This window comes from Acinonyx jubatus, chromosome A2 (assembly GCF_027475565.1).
Source record: "Acinonyx jubatus isolate Ajub_Pintada_27869175 chromosome A2, VMU_Ajub_asm_v1.0, whole genome shotgun sequence".
Lineage (NCBI taxonomy): Eukaryota > Metazoa > Chordata > Mammalia > Carnivora > Felidae > Acinonyx > Acinonyx jubatus.
This window is the reverse complement of record NC_069383.1, coordinates 110739693-110765498: the sequence shown is the minus strand read 5'-3', so window position 1 is coordinate 110765498 and position 25806 is coordinate 110739693. Positions and strand designations below refer to the sequence as shown.

The 25806-nt window shown below is 51.0% G+C and overlaps 1 protein-coding gene and 1 long non-coding RNA gene across 4 annotated transcripts in view; both read left to right on the top strand.

The window, feature by feature from the left end:
- Positions 1 to 4226: 4226 nt before the first annotated feature.
- LOC128314857 (uncharacterized) lies at positions 4227 to 6205 on the top strand. Its single transcript, XR_008296992.1, has 2 exons — positions 4227 to 4994; positions 5877 to 6205. It is a non-coding gene; the product is annotated as an uncharacterized LOC128314857 (long non-coding RNA).
- A 1992-nt stretch (positions 6206 to 8197) lies between these two features.
- NUP210 (nucleoporin 210) overlaps positions 8198 to 25806 on the top strand; it is a 108233-nt gene continuing 90624 nt past the window's right edge. The window contains exon 1 of one of the 3 annotated variants that reach the window (XM_027042744.2): positions 8198 to 8556. In XM_027042744.2, coding sequence (XP_026898545.1) covers positions 8384 to 8556 — 173 coding nt within the window. In that variant the 5' untranslated portion in view covers positions 8198 to 8383. The remainder of the gene's footprint in view (positions 8557 to 25806) is intronic. The other 2 variants (XM_027042743.2, XM_027042742.2) reach the window with 2 other exon arrangements.

Below are 25806 nucleotides of genomic sequence, written 5' to 3'. Positions count from 1 at the left end.
TTGAGAGAGAGTCAGAGCATGAGCAGGGGAGGGACAGAGAGAGAGTCTGAAGCAGGGGCTCATGGGGCTCAAACCCACCAACTGAAAGATCGTGACCTGAGCTGAAGACTGAAGCGTAACTGAGCCACCCAGTCGCCCCCCTTTAAAAAAAGTTTTTTTTTTTTTTAACATTTATTTTTATTTTTGAGAGACAGAGAAAGACAGCATGAGCTGGGGAGGGGCAGGGAGAGAGGGAGACCCAGAGTCCAAAGCAGGCTCCAGGCTCTGAGCTGTCAGCACAGAACCCCCTGTGGGGCTTGTACTCATGAACCAAAAGATCATGACCTAAGCTGAAGTCGAATGCTTAACCTACTGAGCCACCCAGGTGCCCCTGAACTTCTTTCCTTTTTGAAGCTTGGATAATATTCCACTGTATGTTTCTGCTATATTTTGCTTACCCATTCACCTGTTGCACACTGAGGACATTCATCTGTGGAACATTTAGGTTGCTTTTACCTTTTGGTTAAAAGTTATCGTGAATAGTGTTGCTCTGAACACGAGTGTACAAATATCTATTTGAGTCCCTGCTTTCAGTTGTTGGGGTAAATACCCAAAAGTGGAATCGCGGGATTATCTGGTAGATCAATTTTTAACTTTTTGAGGAAACACCAGACTGTTTCCATATTGGCCGCACCATTTTACATTCCCTCTGGCCGTGCACAGGGTTCCAATTTCCCCACATCTTCATCAACACTTGTGGTTTTGTGTGTGCGCGCGCGTGTTATTTTTATAGTAGCTGATGGGTATGAAGTACTATCTCATTGTAGGTTTTCATTTGCATTTCCCCAGTGAATAGTGATGTTGAAAATCTTTTCACATGCATATTGGCAATTTACAGATCTTCTTTGGAGAAATGTCTAAGTCTCTTGCCCGTTTTTTAAATTGGGTCACTTGTTTCGTTTTTGTTGTTGAGTTATAGGAATTCTTTGTGTATTCTGGATGTTAACCCCTTGTGAGTATATGCTTTGCAAATATTTCATTCCATTGTGAAGGTTGCCTTTTCACTCTTTTGATCATAACTTTTGATGCATAAAAGTTTTAAAGTTTGATGTAGTCCAATTTGTTTTTACTTTTGGTGCCTGTGCACGATGGAATTTTGGTAACATATATGCTCTAAAATAACACATTTACAAAACTGACGTTTTAATAAAACACTAGGAGTTGGTTTTTTTTTTTTTCCAGAAAACTCCTAGTTACACAGTTGGCTCCCCAGATACATGGATTTAGCTCATGTGTTTGTTCCCAGAGTAAATTTGTAACTTTTTGGGCATCGTTTGAATTTGCTTCAGGGACAGTGCTTGTCTGCAGCCCCTAAGACAATACACTTTCCTGTGTTTAAATGGTAACTTCAAAATAGACAATGATAGTACAGTGACTGTGAAGACAAAGAAAAAAACCCTTTTTTGTGATTCAGCTGTTTTAAGCCACTTAGAATTCTTATTTGGTTTAAATTTTATTTTAGTATTTTAAATGTTTATTTTTGAGAGAGAGAGAGAGAGAGAGAGAGCGAGAGCATAAGCAGGGGAGGGGCAAAGGGAGAGAGGGACAGAGGATCCGAAGCTCCCTCCACACTGACAGCAGAGAGCCCGATGTGGGGTTTGAACCCCTGAACCGTGAGATCAAAGTCAGATGCTTAATCAACTGAGCCACCCAGGCAACCCTGGTTTAAATCTTAAAATGTGAGATAGAGTGCCAACCACAAGGGGTAATTTTTTTTTAATGTTTCCTTATTTGTTTTTGAGAGAGACAGAGAGAGAGTGCAAGCACAAGCGGGGGAGGGGCAGAGAGCGGGAGAGAGAGAATCCCAAGCAGGCTTCACACTGTCAGCACAGAGCCTGATGCAGGGCTTGATCTCAGGAGGTCATGACCTGAGCCGAAACCAAGAGTCAGACGCTTAAGCCACTGAGCCACCCAGGTGCCCTGCAAGGGGTGATATTTTTGATAAGTGCAAGTCTAACCTCATACTTGAACTATTCTGCTGAATCTCCATATTAGCCTGAAATGGAAATTTATTTTTTTCATTGTCTACTTTTTACTTATTATTTAATGGCCAGTATACTACTCTCACATTATTCATTATTGCAATAGGCCACTATGTAAATGTAAGTTTAAAAAACAACAACACACATCAGCGGCTATGATCTGTGTTGCCTGTTCAGGCACCTGAGTGGACTGGCCCGGCTGGCTGGGGTGGATTTGGGAAGCCAGGAGCAGGCTCTGCCCTCCTCCAGGTTTGGTGCCCTGGAGGATTCCCTTTCGTGTCCAGCCAGGGCTGTCTGAGGCAGGCTTGGCTGGCTGGGCTAACCTACATGCGCCTGGGCTCCTGAGGGGCTCCGAGTGTGGAGCTGCAATCAGTCCAGGGCTCGGGGACCAGGGGCTCCAGCAGCCCAGGGGAAGCTGATGGGCTGAAAGAAACACCCACTGATCCTGATGGGGGACGAATGCGGCCTGTGTGAGAAGACCTTCCTGAATGAGAGTAAATGCACAAACAGATGTTGGATCCCACGAGCAGGCAGCTTGTCTGCACACAGATAAAGAACAGCAATTTCTGTAATTAAATAGCACGATTATTTCACACAAGACGATGTTTTGGAAATCATTTTGCAAAGGCTGAAGCCATGCCACTGCTCCCAGCCTCTTTTTTAAAATAATTATTATTAAAAAAAATTTTTTTTTTTATATTCATTTATTTTTGAGACAGGGAGAGACAGAGCATGAACGGGGGAGGGTCAGAGAGAGGGAGACAGAGAATCTGAAGCAGGCTCCACGGGCTCCGAGCTGTCAGCACAGAGCCTGACATGGGGCTTGAACTCACGAACTGTGAGATCATGACCTGGGCCAAAGTTGGATGCTGAACCGACTGAGCTACCCAGGCTCCCCTAAAATTATTTTTTTAATATAAGAGGGTGACAGTCCTTTTTTTTTTCCTTTAAGTTATTTATTTATTTTGAGAGCGAGAGAGAAAGGGAGAGAAGTGCAGGGGAGGGGCAGAGAGCATCCCAAGCAGGCTCCGCACTGTCAGCGTGGAGCCCGATGCAGGGCTCTAACTCACGACGGGTGAGATCATGACCTGAGTTGAAATCAAGAGTCAGCTGCTTAACCGACTGAGCCACCCAGGCGCCCATCTTTCTTAATTTTTAAGTGTCTAAAATGCTGAGTTTTCCTGCTCAGAGATGCCCAAAAGTTCATGTTGAGTCCCCCTTTCCTAGATTTCCAGGGACCCACAACCAAAACCTGGCTGCAGCCTCGTGCAACACGAAGCCACTGCTGCTGCAGACGTGCCCACAAGTGTGTCACAGGGCAGGCACACTCAGCACGAGGGTGCTCCAAAGTACACACTTCTACTCCAAAGCCAGAGGGGAAACACAGAAATCACCAGGGGCAACATAAAGGGGGAGCCTATAAATTAAACGCTCATTTCAACCAACTGCAACGTATCTGAATCTTACTTGGATCCTGATTCTTCAAAAAAATTCTTCGAATGTTTTTATTTTTGAGAGAGACAGAGCATGAGTGGGGGAGGGGCAGAGGGAGAGGGAGACACAGAATCTGAAGCAGGCTCCAGGCTCCGAGCTGTCAGCATAAAGCCCGGTGCAGGGCTCGAACCCACAAGGGCCTGAAACCACAAAGCGCAGGATCATGACCTGGGCCGAAGTTGGACGCTTAACCAACTGTGCCACCCAGACACCACAGATCATGATTCTTTTTTTTTTTTAATTTTTTTTTTTAACGTTTTATTTATTTTTGAGACAGAGAGAGACAGAGCATGAACAGGGGAGGGTCAGAGAGAGGGAGACACAGAATCTGAAACAGGCTCCAGGCTCTGAGCTGTCAGCACAGAGCCCGACGCGGGGCTAGAGCTCACAGACCGCGAGATCATGACCTGAGACGAAGTCGGCCGCTTAACCGACTGAGCCACCCAGGTGCCCCAGATCCTGATTCTTAAAACACACACTGGGGGAAAAATGTGACATTCATGACACAGCTGGAAATTTGAACTGACTGGATATAACCGAGGAATTATTGTTAGTTTTTTAGATGATAATAGTATTGTGGTTATAGTGTACATATCAAAGGGTCCTTCTCTCTTAGAGATACACGTGTTAAAATACAGAGGAAATGACAGGATCTCCTGGATTTGTTTCAGAACGATATGGGGACATTCAGCCTGGGGTTGTCTACAGAAGACACCGGACTGGCCGTGGACTGTTATCAATGGAGTTCAGTATACTACCCTATCTACTATTGTGAATGTTTGAGATTCTCCATTGCAAAATTAAAAAAAAAAATTGTTGCGGAGTGATAGTGGATAGGCTCGAATAACAACATCCCACTAGGAAGAAAATTACTTGCCTTTTAAATGATCGCTCAACCCTCATCTGCTCAAGAGCAAGGCCCTTTCATTGGGCCAGTCTGTGATCCTGTCTCGTGCTTGATCGTGGCCCCACCCGGGAGATGTAGGCCTTGGGCCCTAAGCCTTTGGCGGGGGAAACAGCGTCTGTTTGTAACTTAATGGCTTCCCTTTGCTTCGTTGTATTTATTTTTTGGCTACCTCTATTTTGGCAACTATTTTGGTTTCCTATTTACAGAAGTGACAAAGTTTTCTTCTTAAATGTATGTAAACAATTTGATTTAAAGACAAGAAATAGCACAGGTGGTACTCAGATATTGTAGGACTTTTTTTAGGGCGGCAGGAAATGACAAGTACGGGAGGCACCAATGCAGTCACAGGAAACATACAACCGTCTTAACAAAATCCCGGGTCCCTTCCATCTGGGAGGTTCTCTGTGCCTGGGGCAAGATGGCCTGCTCAGGCCTACTGTCTCCCTGAATTTCAGACGAAGCACCTGACACACAGAAGGGAGGCCAACAGCAGGCAGCGGAGGCAGATCACACAGGGAAGGCTGGCTGCCAGAATGGACCCCAGCTGGGCATCAGACGCCATCCACTACCAGGTTCGGAACCAACTAAAACGAGGGAGGGGGTGAGTGCAAGGACAGCGTAAAGGGGAAAATCTTAAAGGGGGAAACTATTTTTATCCACCGTTTTGTTTCCCATTGGTTGTTTTCTGCTGGGGACATTTCCTAACTGCCTTAAGTGAAGCAAACAGGCGGTCAGCAAGCTGTGTTTACCCAGATTATTTAGTTGGGGCTCTTTGTATGTTTGTTTTTGTGTAATTAAACTTTTGATATCTTTATAATTAAAAAAATTTTTAATGTTTTTAGTTTATTTTTGAGAGAGAGAGAGACAGACAGAGCATGAGCGGGTGAGGGGCAGAGACAGAGGGAGACACAGAATGCGAAGCAGGTCCCAGGCTCTGAGCTGTCAGCACAGAGCCCGACCCAGGGCCTGAACTCATGAATGGTGAGATCATGACCTGAGCCAAAGTCGGATGCCTACCCGACTGAGTCACCTAGGCACCCCAAACTTTTTATAGTTTTTAGTTTTTAAGATAATTTTATTCATTATTATTATTTTTAAGCTTAATTTTTAAAGTTTCTTTTGAGACAGAGAGGGAAAGCAGGGGAGGGGCAGAGAGGGAGGGAGACACAGAATCCCAAGCAGGCACTCCGCTGTCAGTACAGAACCTGACACGGGGCTCAAACCCACCCACCATGAGATCATGACCCCAGCTGAAACCAAGAGTCAGAAGCTCAACAAACCGGGCACCTAGGTGCCCCGAAGATCATTTTAGAGCCACCGGCAGTAGGAAATAATACAGAAGGATCCCACGCACCCTTACCCACCGATGGACTGCAACCAGAAAGCTGACACGGATGCAGTCACGATACAGAACATTTTCATCACCACGAGGATCTCCCCTGTTGTCCTTTTAGAGTCACATCACCCCCAGGCCCGCTTGGCCAGACCCTCAGCCTTGGCAGTCGCTCGTCAGCTCTCTGTTTCTAGAATCTTGCCACCTCAAGATGTCGTATGGATGAAATCATACAGTATGAAACCTTTGGGGACTGGCTTTTTTCCACTTAGTGAAATTCCCTGGAGATTCACCTGAGATGTTGCATGTATCAATAGCTTGCTCCTTTACTACCAAGTGGTATTGCATGCCATGGGTGGGTCACAGTCTGTCTAACCGTCATCCCCGGAAGGACCCCTGTGCTGTTGCCAGTTTCGGGGTACTCTGAATAAAGCTGCTATGAACATCTTATGTACAGGTTTTGGTGTGCACATAAATTTTCTTTTTCTTCTGGGATAAATGCCCAAGAGTATACATGTTCGTTTTTAATGAATCAGTTGTCATATTTTCCAGTCGAGAGATTTCACCTAAAAAAATCCACGTTCCTGATTTCTCCTCCCTAATCACAACATCTGGCAAGACAAGGCACAGCAACTCATGATCCTAATGGGTCAGAGCATTCCAGTCCCCTTATGCCCCACCTAGTCCCTTTTATTTATTTACCTGCCTGCCAAGGCTCCTGGTTTACCTAAGTAAGTGGGCAGAATTGGAACACGATGGGTTTTGTATATATACATGTCTGCAACTTCTCTGCTCAAGCAGAAAACACTGGTTGCCTATGGGAAAGTGGCCGTGAGGGGGAGTCAGTGTTACTGCGAGCCCTTTGGGACTTTTTTAGTTTAAGCCACCTGACTGTATGACCTCAAACATGAATAAAATGTGCAAACAAGAACACTAACATTTCCTCACAGATGCCCCTCTGGCACCGCTTTTCCCCTACAACTCTTCTGTTTCTTCAGAGAAGAGAATCCGGTGGAATTCCCCTTCCCAGAGCACCTGGTTCCACACAGGCAAAAAGCCCCTAGGTCTGGGATCTAGCTTCTCCAAATGCACATGTTCCCTGGTCTGGGGTCTTAAGGCTTTGACCCCCAAACACCCCTCATCATCATCCAAAAGCCCGATGACCCCTGGGCCTCTCTGAAGTCCAATTGGGTATCCATCTATACCCAGCCCTGGGGCCACCTCCTCCAAGAAGCCTTCCCAGCCTGACTGAAATTCAGCATCTCCTTCCTTGTCAGGCAGTGGCATTAATGCGTGCCTTTTTGGTTACAATTCAGTGTACACTTCCTGAAACTTTTACACAAGCTGGTCTGGTGCACCCTCACCCCACCCCTTTCCTGACCTCCCACTAGACTGCCCCCCTCACCCGCCCCCCCCCCCCCGCAATAGATTGACATTTTGGAGGCACTGGTGCCGCGTTGTGTCTGCTGAACCCACTCCCTCATGCAAATCATGACAAAGACATCTATAAACCACAGAGCACAAGACGTAGACTGAATGTAAGATCCAAGATCTCTGCATGCAGATGAATTCAGTGATGCTGAACATTCTTCTCTCTCTTTTGGAGGGGAGAGGGGGTAGAGTGAGCTCCCGCAGTGCTGGTGCTCCAAATCTGCCCTTTGGGTAACCTCCCTGACTTCCAGAAGCCAGAAGACAAGGGCTTTGGGATCTGAGAGCCCTAGCGCTGCTTGCTGGGTGATCTTTGGGCCACTCAACCTGTTTCCTCCAGGAGAAACGGGGATCATAATCTCTTTCCGGCCAGGCAGCGTGGAGGCTGAAGTGGGAGGAAGCACCCAGACAGCTCTCAGTGCTTCAGCAGGTCGCTGCCCCTTGTGGAAGCCGGGTCCCTCTTCTGGAAAGCACAGACCGGGATGAAGTGCACCTCGGCACTCCGCTTCCCCAGATTTCCGGGGTGCCTGACCTTTTATGTGTGGACGGTCAGCCTCCCCGACCGAGTTCACGGTTACGGCCTCGTTTGAGCCGCGTCCAGGCCCGGCTCAATTGCCAGAGGCGAACAGAGCTGTATGAGTGGCTGCGGGCAAGGCCGCAAGGCTCCACACTGGCGCCCAGTACAGCTGGAGAGTTTGAAACCTCGGGGTTTGAGCGCGGAGACCAGAAAACCGGGCAGCGGATCCCGCGTGGTAGAGGGGTGGCCCGCAGGCGCACGCGTTCAGGCTGACCCCACGTGGGCGCGCGCCCTAGCCTCTCATCCCCCGCCTTACGGTGGCTCGGGCACGGGCCCCAACCCCCACCGTGTCCCGGGGCGCGTGTCCCACATTACCCACCCTCTCCCCGCCCGCACTGCGCGGCCAAGGGCGCGCGCGCTCTAGATGCTCCCTCCGCCCCGCGTGGTCGGGGGCGCGCGGGCCGGGGCCGGGGGTGGGGTCGCCACGGGCTCGGCCCCTTCAGTTCCCGCGCTCGGGCCCCGCCGAGGCCCAGGAAGTGGCCCTAGGCCGCGGCCCTCGCCCCGCCTCCTCCCGCCCGCGCTTATCACCTGCTGGCCCGGCGCACGCGGGCGGGGAAGGAGGGCGACAGGGGGAGCGCGCGGGCGGCCAGGAGCCGGGTCGCCGGAGGTGAAGCGCGGCGAGGATGGCGGCGCGGGGCCCGGGGCTACCGCCGCTGCTGCTCGCGCTCTCGGTGCTGCTGGCGCTGGGCCCCACCGCCGCGGCGGCCAAGCTCAACATCCCCAAAGTGCTGCTGCCCTTCACGCGGGCCACGCGCGTGAACTTCACGCTGGAGGCCTCGGAGGGCTGCTACCGCTGGTGAGGCGCGCGGCCCACGGCCGGAGGAGGGAGGGCCCCGGGGCCGGGCGGGCCGGCAGGCGGGCGCGCGCTGCAGGTGCGCCGGCGCGGGGAGAGCGCGGCCGCGGCTCGCCGGGCCGGGCCGCGCGGGGCCGGCGGGAGCGCGCGGCTTCCGGGGTCGGGGCGGGCGCCCGGGGGTCAGCGGGGCGGCCGGGCGCGCCCCCAGCGGGCCCGCGCGCAGCAGGTGCGCCGGCGCGCGCTTTCTGGGCACCCGGGCCGCTGCCAGGCCGCCCGGGCCCGCCGGAGAGGCCGGCCGCGCGGAGCTCGGCGGCTTGCGCGCGGGTCGCCGTCACTGCGCATGGCGCCGCCTGGGCCTCCGCGCGCCTCCGGCTGGAAGGGAGCGGGGCCCGGGCCGCAGCTAGCTGTTTGTGCGGGAGGAGGGAGCCCGAGAGTCGGCCTGACTTGAGGAAGGGCTCCGGGAAGGCCCTACCAGGGAAAGGGGTCTTCAGGACTTCCCCTGTGGGGAGAGGAGTGCCCTGGAGCTCCTGGGCCGGGGATGGGGGTCCGCGTGGTCTTACTCTTCCCCTTCATGTCCAGGACTCTGGGGAGCGGATGCTCAAGGCCCTACAAAGCCCTAGCCCGGAGACGCAGGTTTCTTGGTTTTGTCCGGTGATGGGGGACTCATCCCTGGCGCCGGACTGGTGTGGGAGTTGGGTTTGTGGGGAAGTATGAAAGGCGTGCGTGGGAAGAATCGTACCCGTTCGGCATCGTTGGGAGGAACATAAACCTTTGATGAAAGGTCTTGCGAAGGAAACCCTAGGGACCCATTTTACAGATGAGAAATGAAACGCAAGGACTGCTTGGTGATTCACCTCCAGTTGTCCAGAGTGGGGTTAAGCCTTTATGCTCAAAACTCAGGCTTTTTTTTCTGTCCCCTCCGCGCTTCCTGGGGCATCAGGAATTCCACATTCATTGTGGAGGGGTGGGATCTCGGAAACCCCAGAAAAGAATGAAACCAGAGGCCTCCGTTTGTTCCCTCTCACCCCCTAGACCGAGAGGCCTGGCTGGGCAGGGTAATGTGGCGCAGACCGTCCATCCAAGCCGCCAGAGGATTCAGCTTCTACTCTCGCAGGTGGAGACAGCCCAGGGTGTGACTGAGGCCCCACCTTAATGGAGATGAAAAAAGGCGGTTCTCTGCCCGCCGGCTTCCATGAGGCGCTTTTGCCTCTCCCTTCCTCTTCCTGTTTGATGCCTGGGTCAGTGCTGAGGCTCAACAAGGTGTGATCACGTTTCAGAGAACAGGTGTGCGTATGTATGTTTTGAGTCTGTCTGGATATCAGTGTGTGCGTATCAGGCAAACATGCTTGGCCCCGACCCTGGCCCAGAGCAGCGGTCTTCCTCCTCAAGGATGCTATTTGCAGCTATGTGTTTTCTGAAAGCGGCCTTGTGAAATAAAGCCATGCTGAGTCAGCCAATTGCATTTGGGGCTTAGTGCCTTATGCCCCGGGACGGTCTTGTTTCTGGCTTGGCACCAGAGGCTGGCCTTTGGCTCAGAAGTTTTCTATATACCTGACTAGGGCTTTGTCTTGTGTGGGAAGATGAACTGCTAGTCCATGCTTTCCAGGAGATACATGCTTGTTCTCTGGTGGAGGTTGTCTGTTCTCTTGATATATGCGCAAGGAAGAGGAAGCTGATTGTTAAAAACAGCTGGCTTCAAATGAATCCCTTTGGATGTATTTGTGTGCTACTTCCTTTGAGATTCTATAGCTACACTCTTTCCCCCCCCTAAGTACATTTTCTTTTCTGAGAGGGGCTGGTGATTTTTAATTTACTTGTAAAGCTTCTTAGGAGGAAGGGGGGGAAAAACCACATTCCTAATCTCCTATGCATCAGAGAAATGCTAAGTACCTTATGACTTGTTTTGCATCTGATCCATCATTTTCATCGCAAATGTGTGACTGCTTAGCTTATGTGTCTCTTCAGAGGTATTTGGTGGTGGTGATTTCCCCCTGAATTTCACAGGAAAATCTTCCATCAATCAAGCATTGAAAATGTTTATTTTTAGTAGTGCTGTTCCTAGTTTAGTTCTCTGTTGCTTTAGTTTTTGAAGAATTTCCTCTGGAGGTTTTAAGAGTTGGCATGCAGATGAGCTATACGTCCGCAGGTATCTAAACCTGGGAGGAAACTATCCCCTTCATCTAGGAAGTTAAGTCTGATGTGGAAGAACAAAAAGAATTAAAACTCTCCTGGACCTTGGGGGAACTTTTGCTCAATTGTTTGAATTTGGAGCCAGGTTCCACGTTTACACTGAAACCGCTGCATGCCTCAGCCAGTGCCTTAAAGTTGACACTTTTCCTCTTTCTTGATTTTATAGCATCAAATAGTCAGACAGCGTTTGGCCCGGTGAGCCCTAGAGATCGTAATGCAAATTGTCCTCGGGGCCTCAGAGAAGGAAGGGCTCTGTGATGTGGCATAAACACAGGTGGTCCCCGACCAGCGATGGTTCTACTTAGATTGTTCAGCTTTATGATGGTGCAAAAGCGATAGGCATTCAGCAGAAACTGTACTTGGGACTTTGAGACTGTACTTGGGACTTTGAATTTAGATCACTTCCCGGGCTAGTGGCATGCAGTCTGATGCTCCCTCCGCGAAGCTGGGCAGCAGGCAGCAGCTACAGGTCAGCCAGGCGATCACGCAGGTCAACACCCAATACCCTTACAAGCATTGTTATTCACTTCCAGGTACAGTATTCAACAGTTATAGGACACACTCAACATTTCATTATCAGATAGGTCTCTGTTAGAGGATTTTGCCCAACCGGAGGCTAATATAAGTGTTCCCAGCACGGTTAAGGTAGGCCAGGCCAAACTATGATGTTTGGTATGTTTGGTGTATTAAATGCACTTTCAACTTGTAATACATATGTTTTTGAAGTTTATTTTGGAGGGAGGGAGGGAGAGAGAGAGAGAGAATACAAGTGGGAGAGGGGCAGAGAGAGGGAGAGAGAGAATCCCAAGCAGGCTCCCCTCTGATAGCCCGATGTGGGCCTTGAACTCACACACCATGAGATCATGACCTGAGCCAAAATCAAGAGTCGGATGCTTTACTGACTGAGTCACCTAGGCACCCGATAGTTTCAATTTGAGATGCATTTATTGGGGCCTGAGCCCATCGTAAGTCGAGGGAGATCTGTGGCAATAGTCTCTGAGTTGAGTGGGAGCTCCTGGGATGCCACCATTCCCACCTCCTTCCGGGACTTGCAGCCTCTGGCTAATTGGCCAGCCACTGATTGACTCACAACGCTGAGATTAAGAGTTGCACACTCCACCGACTGAGCCAGCCAGGAGCCTCAGGTCTTTTTTTTTTTTTTAAAGGTATCCTTTTATATACAAAATGGCATTACATAGAGAATTGGGAAAATATAGAAAAAGAGAAATAGGCCCTAATCCTTCAGCATAACACGGCCAGTCACTATTTGAGCTTCCTTTTAGTCACTAATTCCCCCCCTGGAGCTCCTTTCTAACATTGCCTCATGCTTGGTACTTGGGTCATTTGGTGTCTTTTTCTCTGCTAACCACCAGCTCACATTAAGGCTCAAGTATTTTTCTTTTCTTTTTCTTTTTCTTTTAAGTTTATTTATTTATTTTGAGACAGAGAGAGAGAGGGAGAGAGAGAGAATGTGAGCGACAGAGGGGCAGGGAGAGAGAGAGTCCCAAGCAGGCTCTGCAATGTCAGCATGGAGCCTGACACGGGGCTTGATCTCATGAATCAAACGGTGAGATCATGACCTCAGCCAAAATCAAGAGTCAGACACTTAACTGACTGGGCCACTCGGGTGCCCGAGGTCTCAAGTATTTCTTTATGGTGTTTCATTATCTTCCAAAATTCTGACTGTCTGAGCACCATTCTGGTGTTCCATCATCTGCTCACGCTTTCCCCTGTGATTAAAGTCCCAGGTTGTTCTGCTTTCTCCCCTGGGCTTGTCTTGGAGAAAGTGAGTATCTTAGGTCAGTTTCCCAGTGCAGCCTGAGACGAGGACTTGGTTGCCTGTGGTTTATTGGAGAGTGTGCTCTCCTGGGAGGCAGGATAGGGAAGAGGAAGGACATGAGCAAGGATGTGGTCCCAGAGAAAGTCTGTGTGACTCTTGTGACCTTGTGCAGTTGAAACGCACTTCAGGGCCATCTCCCTTGAGGTACAGGGGAAGCCTGGGTTTCGAGCTCGCACCCGCAGTCAGCCAGTGGCTGCCGCTGGGGAAGGGGGTGTTGTGCAACCTTCTGGGGTTCTGGGTGAAGCAGACCTATTGGCCAGGGGTGTTTGAGTGGGTTAGGTTATGCGCGCACACCATGAGCGGCAGCATGCCCCCCGCTGAGAGGGGGGGATCGGCCTGGTAAAGGGCATCTAGGCAGGGCATCCTAGAGCCCCCACTAAGCTGCTGTACCCAGACTTCTCCTCCTTCCCTGTGCCCGAAGAAGCCTTCCCAGGGCACCCTGAAGCTGCCTGGCGTGTTGGCCAGGCTGGGTCCTGAACCAGTGTGTACTTCTCGGCCACGGGTGTTAGGGTTCTTGGGAGGCAGATGGGAGCCCTTCCTGCTGTGGCGGTCCCCACACAGTGGCCCTTGTCCTTGGCATGTGTTGCGTCTCACACACCTCAGATGACCCTTGGCGAATCGGGGCACTTAAGAGCCGACAGTCCCTCTGCCCTTGCTGACCCGCGGCTGTGTGAAGTCCAGGGCCAGCAGCGCACCTCCCAGGGCCTCTCGGCCAGTCCTGCTGCAGCCTGGGGAAAGTGGAAGAGAAAGAGGAGGGGCAGGGTTTCCTCTGGCTCTTCCGGGGCCCCTTCTGCACACCGAGCCAAGGAGGAAAGTCAGCCAGCCAGCTGCCTTCTGCCGAGCTCACGGACTCGGCCTGAAGGACGGAGGCTGTTCACGTGCTTGAAGCTGGACAGGTGAGGCAGTAGAACCCAGGGGAAACTGGAGAATCAGGCCCTGAAATCGAAATAAAAAATTGACAATGTGGAAGCTTAACCACAAAAGTGGGCTTGATTCAGCAGGAGGCCCATCAGTGCTCACTGTGAAGGGCCATCCTGCCCAAGTGCACTGGTCAGCAACACACATTTCACAGATGAGGCCTGGGGGTCTACTTAGCAGGGGATGAATGTCTGTGACTTATACCCGAGCCGGGCGCCACTCCTGGGCCTGGGGCCTGGGATCGTGAACAGGCAGATGTGTTGGTGCCCTGCTGTCCTGGAGGGAGCAGGCTGGGAGAGTTAAATGATAAACCAAGATGAAATGAATGGCTGCATTTCCTATGGTAAGAAGTCTGCGAAGGACATAAAACAACACGTTGTGACAAGGGCCGCAGAAGATGGTAAGCGATTTTGGGCAGGGTGGTCAGGAGAAGCCTTTTTGAAGCTGACCTGGGACCTGAACGGGTACCAGCCAGAGGGAGAAGCAGGTGCAAAGGCCCTGGGGAGGGGCCGAGCTTGCCGGAGGAGCACAGACAAGGCATGTTTGGTGAGGGGAAGGGCAACGTTAGAGAGGGTGACAGGGGCCGGGCCATGTGGGACCTCGTGGGCTGTGGTTAGGAGACAGGAAGTGGGTTGCCAGGGTCAGGGCTTGGGACATGTTAGCCTGGGGCGAGTTCATTCTTAGGGCCTTGCTCTCTGCTCTGCACCCGCCTCGAGGTCGGCCTGCAGCTCGGGGCTGCCGGGGCCTCGTGCGGTTCCCTTCGACGACTCACAGAGGGAGGTGCCGGGAAATGTGTGTTGACTTGAGTTGACCTGGTGCTGGGTTGTTTTCTTCCTGCCTCCTTTGCGGTCTGCTCTGCCCTGCTCTGCGCCCACAGTTGGGTGGCTTCCTCCCTGCAGGCCCTGCCTCTGCCTCTGCCCCAGAGGGGCCGGAGCCTGCAGGTGGAGGGGAGGCGGGCTGTGCGTCCCTCCACTCCCACCCACCCCCTGCTCCTGTGCATCTCTCACTTCTCGTTTTTGGACTCTCTTTCTGGCCTGGCCTTGGGTTCCCCTGCCCAGCTCCTGTTCCTGTGTTCTGAGGAGTGGTGAGTGGTTCCCCCAAGGCCGCGGGGCCCCAGAGCGCCTGATGCAGCGTGTGTGAGCTGGCCTTCTGTCCCACGGAATGGGAAAGACTGACCCTTCCAGAAGCCACTGTCAGCCCGTTAGGTTTCCTCAAAATAAAAGTGGATTTCTGGTGCCAATATGCAGCTTACATTTTTGTTTGTTTGTTTTTTAAATTGTGGTAAGATACGCATCTTGCAAAATTTACTATCTTAATCATGTTTAGGTGCACAGTTCAGTGGCTTGAAGTACATTTACACTGTCGTGCAGCCGTCCCCACCGTCCATGTGCAGAACTTTCGATAATCCTCAACTGAAACTCTGCCCCATCAGACAGAAACTCCCCCTCCTCCTCCCCCCACAGCCCCTGGAAACCACCATTCTGCTTTCCTTAACACCTTTGAATATTTGCGTGTCTCCTGAGAGCAGACATGCCCCCCTGCCCCCGCCAGAGTCTGGTAACATTGTTTTGATACATTTGTTTTTATGGTTACCAGAGATGTAGGGCAAACGGTATGGGCTTTTCTTTTCACTAGTGATACAAGGTTTCCTTTAAGAAAATTATTTTTGGGGGCGCCTCGGTGACTTAGTTGCTTAAGTGTCCCAACTTTGGCTCAAGTCATGATCTTGCGGTTTGTGGGTTCGAGCCCTGCATTGGGCTCTGTGCTGACAGCTTGGAGCCTGGAGCCTGTTTTGGATTCTTTGTCTCCCTCTCTCTCTGCCCCTCCTCTGCTTGCTCTCTGTCTCTCTCTCTCTAAATAAATAAAACACTAAAAATTTTTTTTTAATTATCTTTAACATGTTTTATTTACTTATTTTGAGAGAGAGGAGGGGCAGAGAGAGGGAGAGAGAGAATCCCAAGCAGGCTCCGCGCTGTCAGCAGAGAGCCTGATGTGGGGCTTAAACCCACGAACGGTGAGATCACAACCTGAGCCCAAATCAAGAGTTGGACGCTTAACCGACGGAGCCACCCCACAGGGTTTCCTTTTAAAGTGCTTTTTCTTTAAAGAAGAATCCATCTAGAAGAAAAAAATAAGAAAACGATGCAAGGGTTACCTGGACGTGACTGGACCCCTGGAGGGCAGCATACAGAGAGGGGGCCTGGAGGTGGGGAAGGGGCTGGCAGACCACAGCTGTGCAGGCAGCTGCCCGGGAAGCCGGACATGCACATCCAGAGGCTTCAGATATCGGAGGGGGTGTGTGGCAGAGGGAGCCAAGATAGCAGAACCAGTTTTTTTTTTTTTCTGCGAATCCCTTTATATTATTCCCCACTTAATCCTAAAAAAAAAAAAAAAAGGGCAACCAAAACAAAAAACCCTTTTTGGTAAGAAGGACTACTCCCTGTGCAAATTGGTAGCGGGAGATGAGCTGGTTACTGGAAGAACCAGGTCGCCATCCCCAGGGCCAGCTCGCTCCCGGGACCACACAGGATGGTGCCAGCGCCTCTCAGCCAGTGGGTGGTTCACCCGGGTCCCTTCAATAGGCCTTAATAAGATCAAGGACACTTTTCAGAAGCAGGATAAAGGATACACGTGGGGTTGTGATTCAGGAGGGGGCTGAGGCCTCTTCTGCTGGAGTCTGGGAGCCCAGGCCCTCCCCTCGGGCAGCCCCAGGGCCGGTGGGAGACCTTTGGCCCTGTTTTGAATAACAGCGCCTCCAGCAGGAGGGAGTAGGGCCCTGTCTGGACTGGGACCGGGACCGGGACCGGGACCGGACCGGGTCCAGAGCCAGGCGGGGCTGAGCCTTTTTTTTTTTTTCTAGGAATGTGACCTTGGGCTGGTGACTTAACATCTCTGTGGAGATCTCAGGCGTCAAATGGGGGTTTTACCAGGATGCTAGGAGCAAATGAAACAGTTGCGTTGTGTTTCACCCTGTGCCTGAGAGAATAAACACATAAGGAATACAAGGGGTTTTTTTTGGGTTTTGCTTAAAAAGAGAAAAATACGAGTACTTTGAATGAAATAAAGCAATAAGCCTTGAAGAATTCAGTCAGGGGTGTTTCTTTCGTCCAGATTCTTCTGCCTATAGGCAACAGGAAGCTCAAGCCAAAATAGTTTAAATAAAACCAAGGAATGTTGTTTTGGCTTCCGGAACTAAACTGAACGCCCTCGCTTCTGTGCTGCAGGGGTTCGTGTGACATCAGCAGGACCTGGCTTCTCGGTCCTTGGGTCTTGGCTTTGGCCGGGTACCCTCCTGGGGTGTCAAGGTCACAGTTCCAGCCGTACAGCCCCCAGAGTCCAGTCTAGGGGGGCACAGGCCACAGCACCCATTTGGGCTGACTCACCTGGGCACATGCCTGGGTCTGAACCCCTCTCCAATCAGGTGAACACAGAGAGCCGATTGGCCAGGCCCCAGCTACCTGTCTCCTAGAGTCTGGAGCAGGGTGAGCTCTCTGCAGCCTTATGGTCTGAGAGTGTGAGGAGAGGCAGCACCCACAGAAAAGCTGGGTACTGTTACTGAGAGAGGTGGATGGGGGCTGGGCAGCCAAAATCCAACATGGGCCACCAATGGGAATGACATCCTCCTTGCCTTCCATTCAGTTAGGACTTTTGGTGAAATTAGGTTTCTAATTAAAAACCTTCTCACAAAGAAAAGTCCAAGCCCAGGGGTGCCTGGGTGACTCAGTCGGTTGAGTGTCCGACTTCGGCTTAGGTCACAATCTCGCAGGTTGTGTGTTTGAGCCCCACGTCGGGCTCTGTGCTGGTAAGCATGGAGCCTGGAGCCTGCCTGGGATTCTGTGTCTCTCTCTCCCTCTGTCCCTCCCCACTCACGCTCTGTCTTTCTCTCTCAAAAATAAATAAGCATTAAAAAAAAAAAAGAAAGAAAGAAAATTCCAAGCCCAGATGGCCTGTCTGTAAATCCTACAAAACACTTAAGGGATGGATAGTACATGTTTTGTATAAAGTCAAGAAAGAAAAAGGAGTGATGATACCCTAGGTCATTTTTATGAGGTCAACATTCCACTTGTTGCCAACCAGACAAAAACATTACAAGAATAAGAAATCCACAGGAGAAAAGCACAAATTCTTTAACGGAATAGTAGCAAGTCAGATCCAGAAAACTATAAAAAGGATGATGAGTCATCATGACCCACTGGGATAAATCCCAGAAAGGCAAGGTTGGTTTAACATTCACGATCACGGTAAGTCACCGTATCAATGGAATGAAGAAGAAAAGCCATATAATTGTCTCCATAGGTGCAGTGCATTCAACACCCATTCACGGTTAAACATTTGTAGTAAACTAGGTGTAGGAGAGAATGTATAACCTGATACAGGCCACCTGCCAAACCTTGTATCAGAGTCTTGTGCTAAAGGTATTGGGGGCAAGAAGTCCCCAAGGAGTCCACAAGCCGCGGACTCGGTCTTCACATTGTCTCTGAGGGAAGTTGGACAGGAAAAGGTCATTGCCAAGCCGCTGCCTGGAGACATTTGTGCTTGCTGAGCCGTTTGCCTTGAATGCTCTTCCCTCAGATATTCAAAGGGCCAACGTCTGCCTTTCCTTCAGAGACATTTGAGTCTGTGCTCGTGTCACCCTCTCTGTTAAGGTTTCCTCTGACCATCCTCCTAAAAATCGCAACCTTTCCCGTCCCTGTGTTATGTTTGTCCACAGCCCTGTTGTGTAAGATCCTGTATTCACTTACTTGTTTTGTTTATTCTTCGCACTGAAATGTAAGCTCCATGAAGATGGGGATTAATGCATATCTTGTCCCTTGGTGTATCCCCAGCACTTAGAGCAGCAGATAACCTGGAGTACAGCATATAACCCAGCAAATGTGGATTCGGTGCATGAATGCATGAGGACCATTGGGGCTGTGGGGGCTGAGAGGAGGGGGTGAGGAGGCTTGGGGATGGGGCCGTGCAAGAGCTGCCATTTGCCACGAGCCACGAAGCCATGAAGGCCGGCAGCCTGAGAGCTGGCAGAAGGAAGGGCACGTGAGGTGGCAGGAACGGCAGAAGCAAAGGAATGGAGGTATGAAAGCTGGGAGGGAGGGTGGCAGGGAATTCCGGGCAGAGGTTAGACTTGAAGTCTGATGGGTCGGGATCTTGCTGGCGGTGTGGTTTTGGGCCAGTTACCCTGTCTTGGCTCCACCGTTGACGGTGGGGGTCCCGGATGAAGCTGCTATGGGGGCCTGACAACAGGGACCAGGGACCAGGGAAAGGGATGGACACGGTGAGGCATAAATGTTCATGATCTAGAAGGACCTGCATTGTCTTCCTTCCCTTAAAAAGCTAAGTTCTCGTGGTCAGCACTGCACGAAAGGCCTCTCATTTGAGAACCTTGTGTTTCCTGAACTTGAGCGCTTGCTATGCTCAAGGCCCATAATGAGAGCTTTATATCTTCTATCCCATCTAATCCACCCAGATCCTTTGCGGCAGGAACTATTTTTATTCCACTGTGCAAATGAAGAGACAGAGGCCTGGAGACATTAGATTGTTTGCTTAAGGCCACACAGCAGGTGAGTGGCAGCACCCTGCTGTCTTAGGACGACGTCACCTTGTAGCAGAGACCAACAGAGAACAGAGGGAGGCCTGTCACCATCACCAAGTGCTGCTTACCATGCTGCGCCAGGGGCCCGGGGGAGCCCTGGGAGCCTGTCCTGTGGGCCCTGGGGCGTGCCGGTCAGTGGGAAGACGGGGCCCACCGACCACCGGCTGAGATGTATGGAAGGACCGTGCACGTGCGAGCTGGGGCATCACGAATCCTGTCAGTGGACTGACAGTTAATTTAAGCTGGGGTCAGAGGAAGGCTCTTCAGCAGAAAAGCTGTAGGAGCCAGGACTTGTCTCTTCGGTGGAACACGGTGTTATGTGCAAATGAATTGGGCTGTGCAAATTCATTCATTCATTCCTATGTGCAAATGAATTGGGCTGTGCAAATTCATTCATTCATTCCTATGTGCAAATGAATTGGGCTGTGGCCACAGAGAGCTGGCTTCCGTGGGCGGCAGGTTACCTAGAGGGCGTCTCAGCTGTCTGGGCTGCACGCGGACCTGCCTCCTAAGCTGTTAGTACTTGTCTGTCTCTGAGCCCCGTCCCCCGGGGTCTGTCCCGAGGATCCCGTGCGCTGTTGTCTGGGATGTGTGCGGCTGCCACGTTCGGTCTTGTGGCACGGGACACATCCTCTGCTCCTTGCCGTGGGACCTGCCCCACCAGGGAGGGGACTTGCTGGTCTCCAGAGCCCCTGACGTCGGTGCGTGAGGCTGCTCTGTCCTTGTTTTTCTGGAAGCATGGGGAAATGGCAGCTGTTAGAGTAGTGCCAGAGAGAAGGTGTAGCTGGCGTGGTGGGACCGGGTCGCTCTCCCTCTGCCCCTTGTCTCCCACGCCGTGAACCTGCAGACGCTTCAGGCCACTGTCAGAGTTTGGCTTTGTCTTACTCATGACCTGCATTGGGATTTACTTACTGTTTCCTACAAAATGACTCATTTTTTTGGCAAATTGATACTGTCTTTAGTATAAACATTTATGAACTCATGAGTTTGATACATTTGTTTTTCGTAACACACTTTACAATGAAAGAATAACAATTGAGGGACACCTAGGTGGCTCAGTCGGTTAAGCATCCAACCTCCACTCAGGTCATGATCTCGTGCTTCGCGAGTTCAAGCCCTGCCTCAGGCTCCATGCTGGCATTGTGGGGCCTGCCTGGGATTCTCTCTCTCTCTCTCTCTCTCTCTCTCTCTCAAAACAAATAAACCTTTTAAAATTTTTTAAAAAATAAAGTGAAAGTATAAGAATTGAAACGTATAAAGAGTTCATTTAAAAAATAGTTCGTCTGTAAATGACTCCTCTTTGCTGTTGTGTGTATCATACCCCGGTGAAAATACTTATGAAGGGGGAGAAGGATCTGACCTGGAGTTGCATAGACCTTGCTGTGATCCCTGGCCCTGCCACTGACAGCTGTGGGGCTTGGGGAAAATTACTTGACCTCTCTGAGCCTCAGTTTTGTTTTCCCAGATAGGCCAGCTGGAGGATAAGTAATCTGATGGATGTAAGTATTCAACCCTGGTTTAACATGTGGTGGACAATCCCCTTTCTTATCTTCTAACCCCTCCCTGCGTTAGTAAGGATTCTCTAGAGAAACAGGACCAATAGCATATAATTTTATTATACACAAAGGCATTTATTATAAGGAATTGGCCCGTATGATTATGGAGGTTCACAAGTCCCAAGATCTGCAGGGTGAGTTGGCGAGCTGGAGACCCAGGGAAGCCAATGATGTAATTCCCATCCAAAGGCTGGCAGACTGGAGACCCAAGAAAAGCTGATGTTTGAGTCTGAAGGCAAGAATAAGCCAATGTCCCAATTCAGAGGCAGTCAGGCAAGAGAAATTCTTTTTTTCTTGGAGGAGGGTGAGCCCTTTTGGGCTCTCCAAGCCTTCAACTGATTGGGTAAGGCCCACCGACATTAGGGCAATCTGCTTTAGTCGGTCTACTGGTGTAAATGTTAATCTCATCCAAAAATACCCTTGCAGAAACACCCAGAATAATGTTTGCCCAGTTAACCTCGTGGCCCAGTCAAGCTGACCCCTAAGATTAATTACCATATTCTCCCAGCACACACACACACACACACACACACACACACACACACACACACACATTTAAAAAAAAATTTTTTTTAAGTTTATTTTTTGACAGAGACAGAGTGTGAGCATGAGCTGGGGAGGGGCAGAGAGAGAGACAGAGGGAGACACAGAATCCAAAGCAGGCTCCAGGCTCCGAGCTGACAGCACAGAGCCCAACGTGGGGCTCGAACTCATGAACTGTGAAATCATGACCTGGACCGAAGTTGGACGCTTAACCGACTGAGCCACCCAGGCGCCCCCCCCCCTTTTTTTAAGTCTTATGTAAGTAATCTCTACCCAACATGGGGCTCGAACTCACGACCCTGAGATAAAGAGTCATACACTCTTCCAACTAAGCCAGCCAGGTGCCCACCGCTTTTATACTTTAATCGAAACATGGTCCCTGGATGTCTCAGCACTAGCCAGATGTGAGGTACGCCTGCCCATCATCACCTCTGTTATCTCCTCCGACACTCCCTGTCTCTGTCTGCCTGCCTCGGTGTGATTAGCCACTGTGTCTCCAGAATTGCCCGTCTTCCCCCTTTGGAAAAGCGAGTCTTCTCTTGCCGGATCCTAGACGCAGAAACATTCCAGAATTGCATATGTGTGGCCAACTCTTCCATTCCCAGCCCTGGGAGGAGCCAGCCTGAGTCTCCGGGGCATCTGTGGGGTTTTATGAGCCCACCCTAGAGAGCTGTGAGATGCAGACACAGCCCTTCTGTGTAGTCGGGAGGGGACTCGAATAGCAAAACACCCAGACCCGGCCTTGATCACGTGTATCCTGGCCCTGGCATGGCCTTTAACTAGGTCCCCTTGTCTTTCTAAGCCTCAGTTTGCTTCCCTGTACAAAGAGGGCACAGCAGTAGTTTTCTAAGTTGCGTCCAATGTTAGGGGGAAGTATGTGCATTTCAAAGCTGAAATAGTTCTGAGGCACATTGGTGGCTCGGTTGGCTGAGTGTCCAACTCTTGATTTCGGCTCAGGTCGTGATCTCATGTTTGTGGGTTTGAGCCCCGCATCAGGCTCTGTGCTGACGGTGCGGAGCTTGCTTGGGATTCTCTCTGTCTCCCTCTCTGCCCCTCCCTCATGCATGTGCGCTCACTCTCTGTCTCTCTCCCTCAAGATAAATGAAGAAAGAAGAAGTTGAAATAGTATTGAAAATAACGAAGAATAACATAATGCATACCCACAATGTTACCATTGGAATTAGCCATGGGTTACAATTTATGTATTTGTTTCCAGTCTGTTTCTTTTGGGTGAGAAATCCAACACTGCCAGTAAAGCTCAAGTTCCCTTTGCCACCACCCCATGTTTCACCCCTTACCCCTGGCAGTCTCTGTTCGGAGCTCGAGTCCTGAGGGTACCTTTCCCTTTGTAATTACCAACACTTTGAATGTGCTGTTTCTTCCAGAATCCACTTGAACTTCACCATGACAGGGGCACATAATTGCTGGATTCTGTGGTTCTTTTGTGCCTCCTAAAAGTATAGCTGAGGGGCACCTGGGTGGTGGCTCAGTGGGTTAAGCATCTGACTTCGGCTCAGGTCACGATCTCGCGGTTCGTGAGTTCGAGCCCCTCATCAGGCTCTACACTGACAGTGCAAAGCCTACTTGCGATTCTCTCTGCCCCTACCCCACTTGTGCTCTCTCTCCGTCTCTCTCAAAATAAATAAAAAAAAAAGAAAAGTATGGCTGAAGCAGGCAGGCCTCACGACGCCCCAGAAAGACTCAGATAACTGAAAAGAACCCTTTTGCTGGTAACAGAAACACCACTGGAACGACTGTCTCAAGCCCTCCTGTAGGGGGGTGGCATGAGCCTTCCCAGCTTCACATGCAGCCCCCTGGTGCCGAGAGAAGATTCTCGGGTGAAATGGGCGGGGGGGGGGGGGGGACATGGTGCGGTCTGTCCCAATCCTGTCTGTCCGCCACATCTGTTGACGTTCTTTGTCACTTTATGAGGTGCCTTCTGGCCCTCCCAGCTGCTCCGTGAGGAGGGAGCCTGGCTCCCATTGTCCCAGCTTAGCCGAGGCGAGCAGGTGCAGGGCTCACATCCCACTACACGCCCGCGCTGGAGGCTGCCCTCCCCTGCCTGCGCGGATCGCGCTGTCTTCTGGCTGGGACCCTGGACAGCCCGCTCACTGCAGGCCCGAGGGTGGGTGGGGTGGGCACCTCCTTCCAGGCGGCTGGAGACCAGGCACGCTGCTTTTCTTATCTGGAGGCTGCACTTCGTGCCCTTGTATCAGCCCTAAGTGTGAAGATGGGGAACTTTCTCAAGAGGGGCAAGAGCCCTCAGCACCCACCAACTCCAGAGCTGGTCCTCGGTGGGGATTAGAGGATATCCCCAGGACAAGTGGTGAGCTGGGAATAGTGTTTGCCTGCCTGGCTGTCAGTCCTCTGAGCTGGCCGTCGCATGCCTTCACCACTCACCTCGTGTGACAGTGACAGCTTGGGATGCAGCTGGTCCGCATGTTGGAATGATGAGGCCTGGGGTATGTTGGGTTATATTATAGGTATAATCAAGGTTAATTCACCTGTTGCTTGAATAGGGCTTTTTAATAGGAACTTCAAAACATAGGCATGAATCGGCCGAGCACAGCATTTTTAGGGCAGTCGACTGCTCCGTGTGATGTTACAGATGGTGGATACATGTCCTCATACACAGACTGTACAACCCCAGGAGTGAACCCCCCCGCAAACGATGGGCTCTGGGTAATGATGCTGTGTCCGTGTAGGTGCCCCAGTTGTCACAAGTGTGCCTTCTGTCCAGGGGTGTTGACAGCGGGGGAGGCAGTGCGTGTGCGGGGGTAGAGAGTATGGAACTTTCCACACTTAGCACTCAGTTGTGTGCAAACTTAAAACTGCTCTAAACAGTCTATTAGGGCGCCCGGGTGGCTCAGTCGGTTAAGCATCTGACTCTTGGTTTCGGCTCAGGTCACGATCTCACAGTTCGTGGGTTCGAGCCCCGCATCAGGCTCTTTGCTGACAGCTCAGAGCCTGGAGCCTGCTTCGGATTCTGTGTCCTCGGGGGCTTGGATTCCCTCCCTTGACGGTAGGTGAGGTTTATGTTCTGAGTACTTCCGGTGGTGGTGTTGGTCCACCTCCAGTCATCCTGTTAGCAGCTCAGCGTGGGCTCGTGATATCTGTGCCACACAAGCATCCCTAGGTGTGTGTGGAGGTGCCGCTGTGCCTGCCTGGCCCCGGGAGAGGCACTCGGTGACAAGTGGAGATAGATGTCTTTTTGGCTGTGGTTTCACACCATTGCTTTTTAGCACCAGGCATTTTTGGTTTCTTACAAGTTTCTTTCTGAATACCCCAGATCAATGGAGTTCCAGTGAGTTTAAGCCAAGGGCTGGGAGGGGAGCTAAGACTGGTAGAACCTGCTCTGTGCAGAGTGCAGCTCCTAGGACAGTGCTGGGTGGGCACCCCTCCCCTGGGTCCTGCACGCTCCCTGAGCGCAACACCTTGTTCTCTGCTCTGCAGAGTGAATCCGAGGAGATTGTGCACCTGCTGACGATCCCCTGCTGGCTTGTCATGGCTCCCAGAATAAATCTGAGCTCTTTACTTGTGGCCCCCCGAGCCTCCCTGACCTCAGTTCCTGCCATCTCTTTGACCTCAACCCCCACCATCTCCTTCAAAGATTTTTTTTTCCGGTTTTATTGAGCTATAATTGACACAGAACATTGTATTAGTTTAATGGTGGACAACAGAATGAGTTGATACAGGTGTATGTTGCCAAATGATCACCGCAGTACATCTAGCTAACATCCATCACCATACATAGTTACAATTTCCTTCTTGTGTTGACAACTTTTGAGATCTATTCCCTTAGCAACTTTCAAATGTGCAATACAGGATTGTTAACTGTAGGAACCATGCTGTACCTTACATCACCAGGATTTATTTTACAGCCAGAAGTTTGTACCTCTTGATTCCCTTCACCCATTTCCTCCATCCCCCTGCCTCTGGCAACCACCAGTGTATTCTCTGTTTCTGTGAGTTTGGTTGCTTTTAGAGTCCACGTTTAAGTGAAATCATACAGTATTTGTCTTTCTCTTTCTGACTTACTCCACTTAGCATAACACCCTGAAGGTCCATCCATGTTGTCACCCAACGGCAGGGTTTCCTTCTCTTTTATGGCTCAGTAATATTCGTGTGTGTGTGTGTGTGTGTGTGTGTGTGTTCCACATGTTCTTTATCCACTTGACCACTGATGGTCACTGAGGTTGCTCCAGTGTGTTGGCTGTTGTGAATAGTGCTGCAGTACTCACGGGGGTGCAGATAGCTTCTCAAGTCAGTGATTTCATTTCCTCTGGTTATGTTCCCAGAAGTGGAATTGATGAATCCTATACGGGACTTGTATTTTTAGTTTTTTCGAGGAACCTCCATACGGTTTTCCACGGTGGCTGCCCCAATTTGTATTCCCGCCGATGGTGCACGAAGGCTCCCTTTTCCCCACATCCTCGCCTTGACTTTTTGATAATAGCCATTCTAGCGGGCGTGAGGTGATAATCTCATTGTGGCTCTGATTTACGTTTTCCTGATGATGGGACTCCAGATTTTGAAAACTGCTCAAGAAAGGGCATTAGCGGCTTGGGGTGGTGGTTAGGAGCACAGGCTTTGGTCAACGCCTCTGGTCTCCTGGA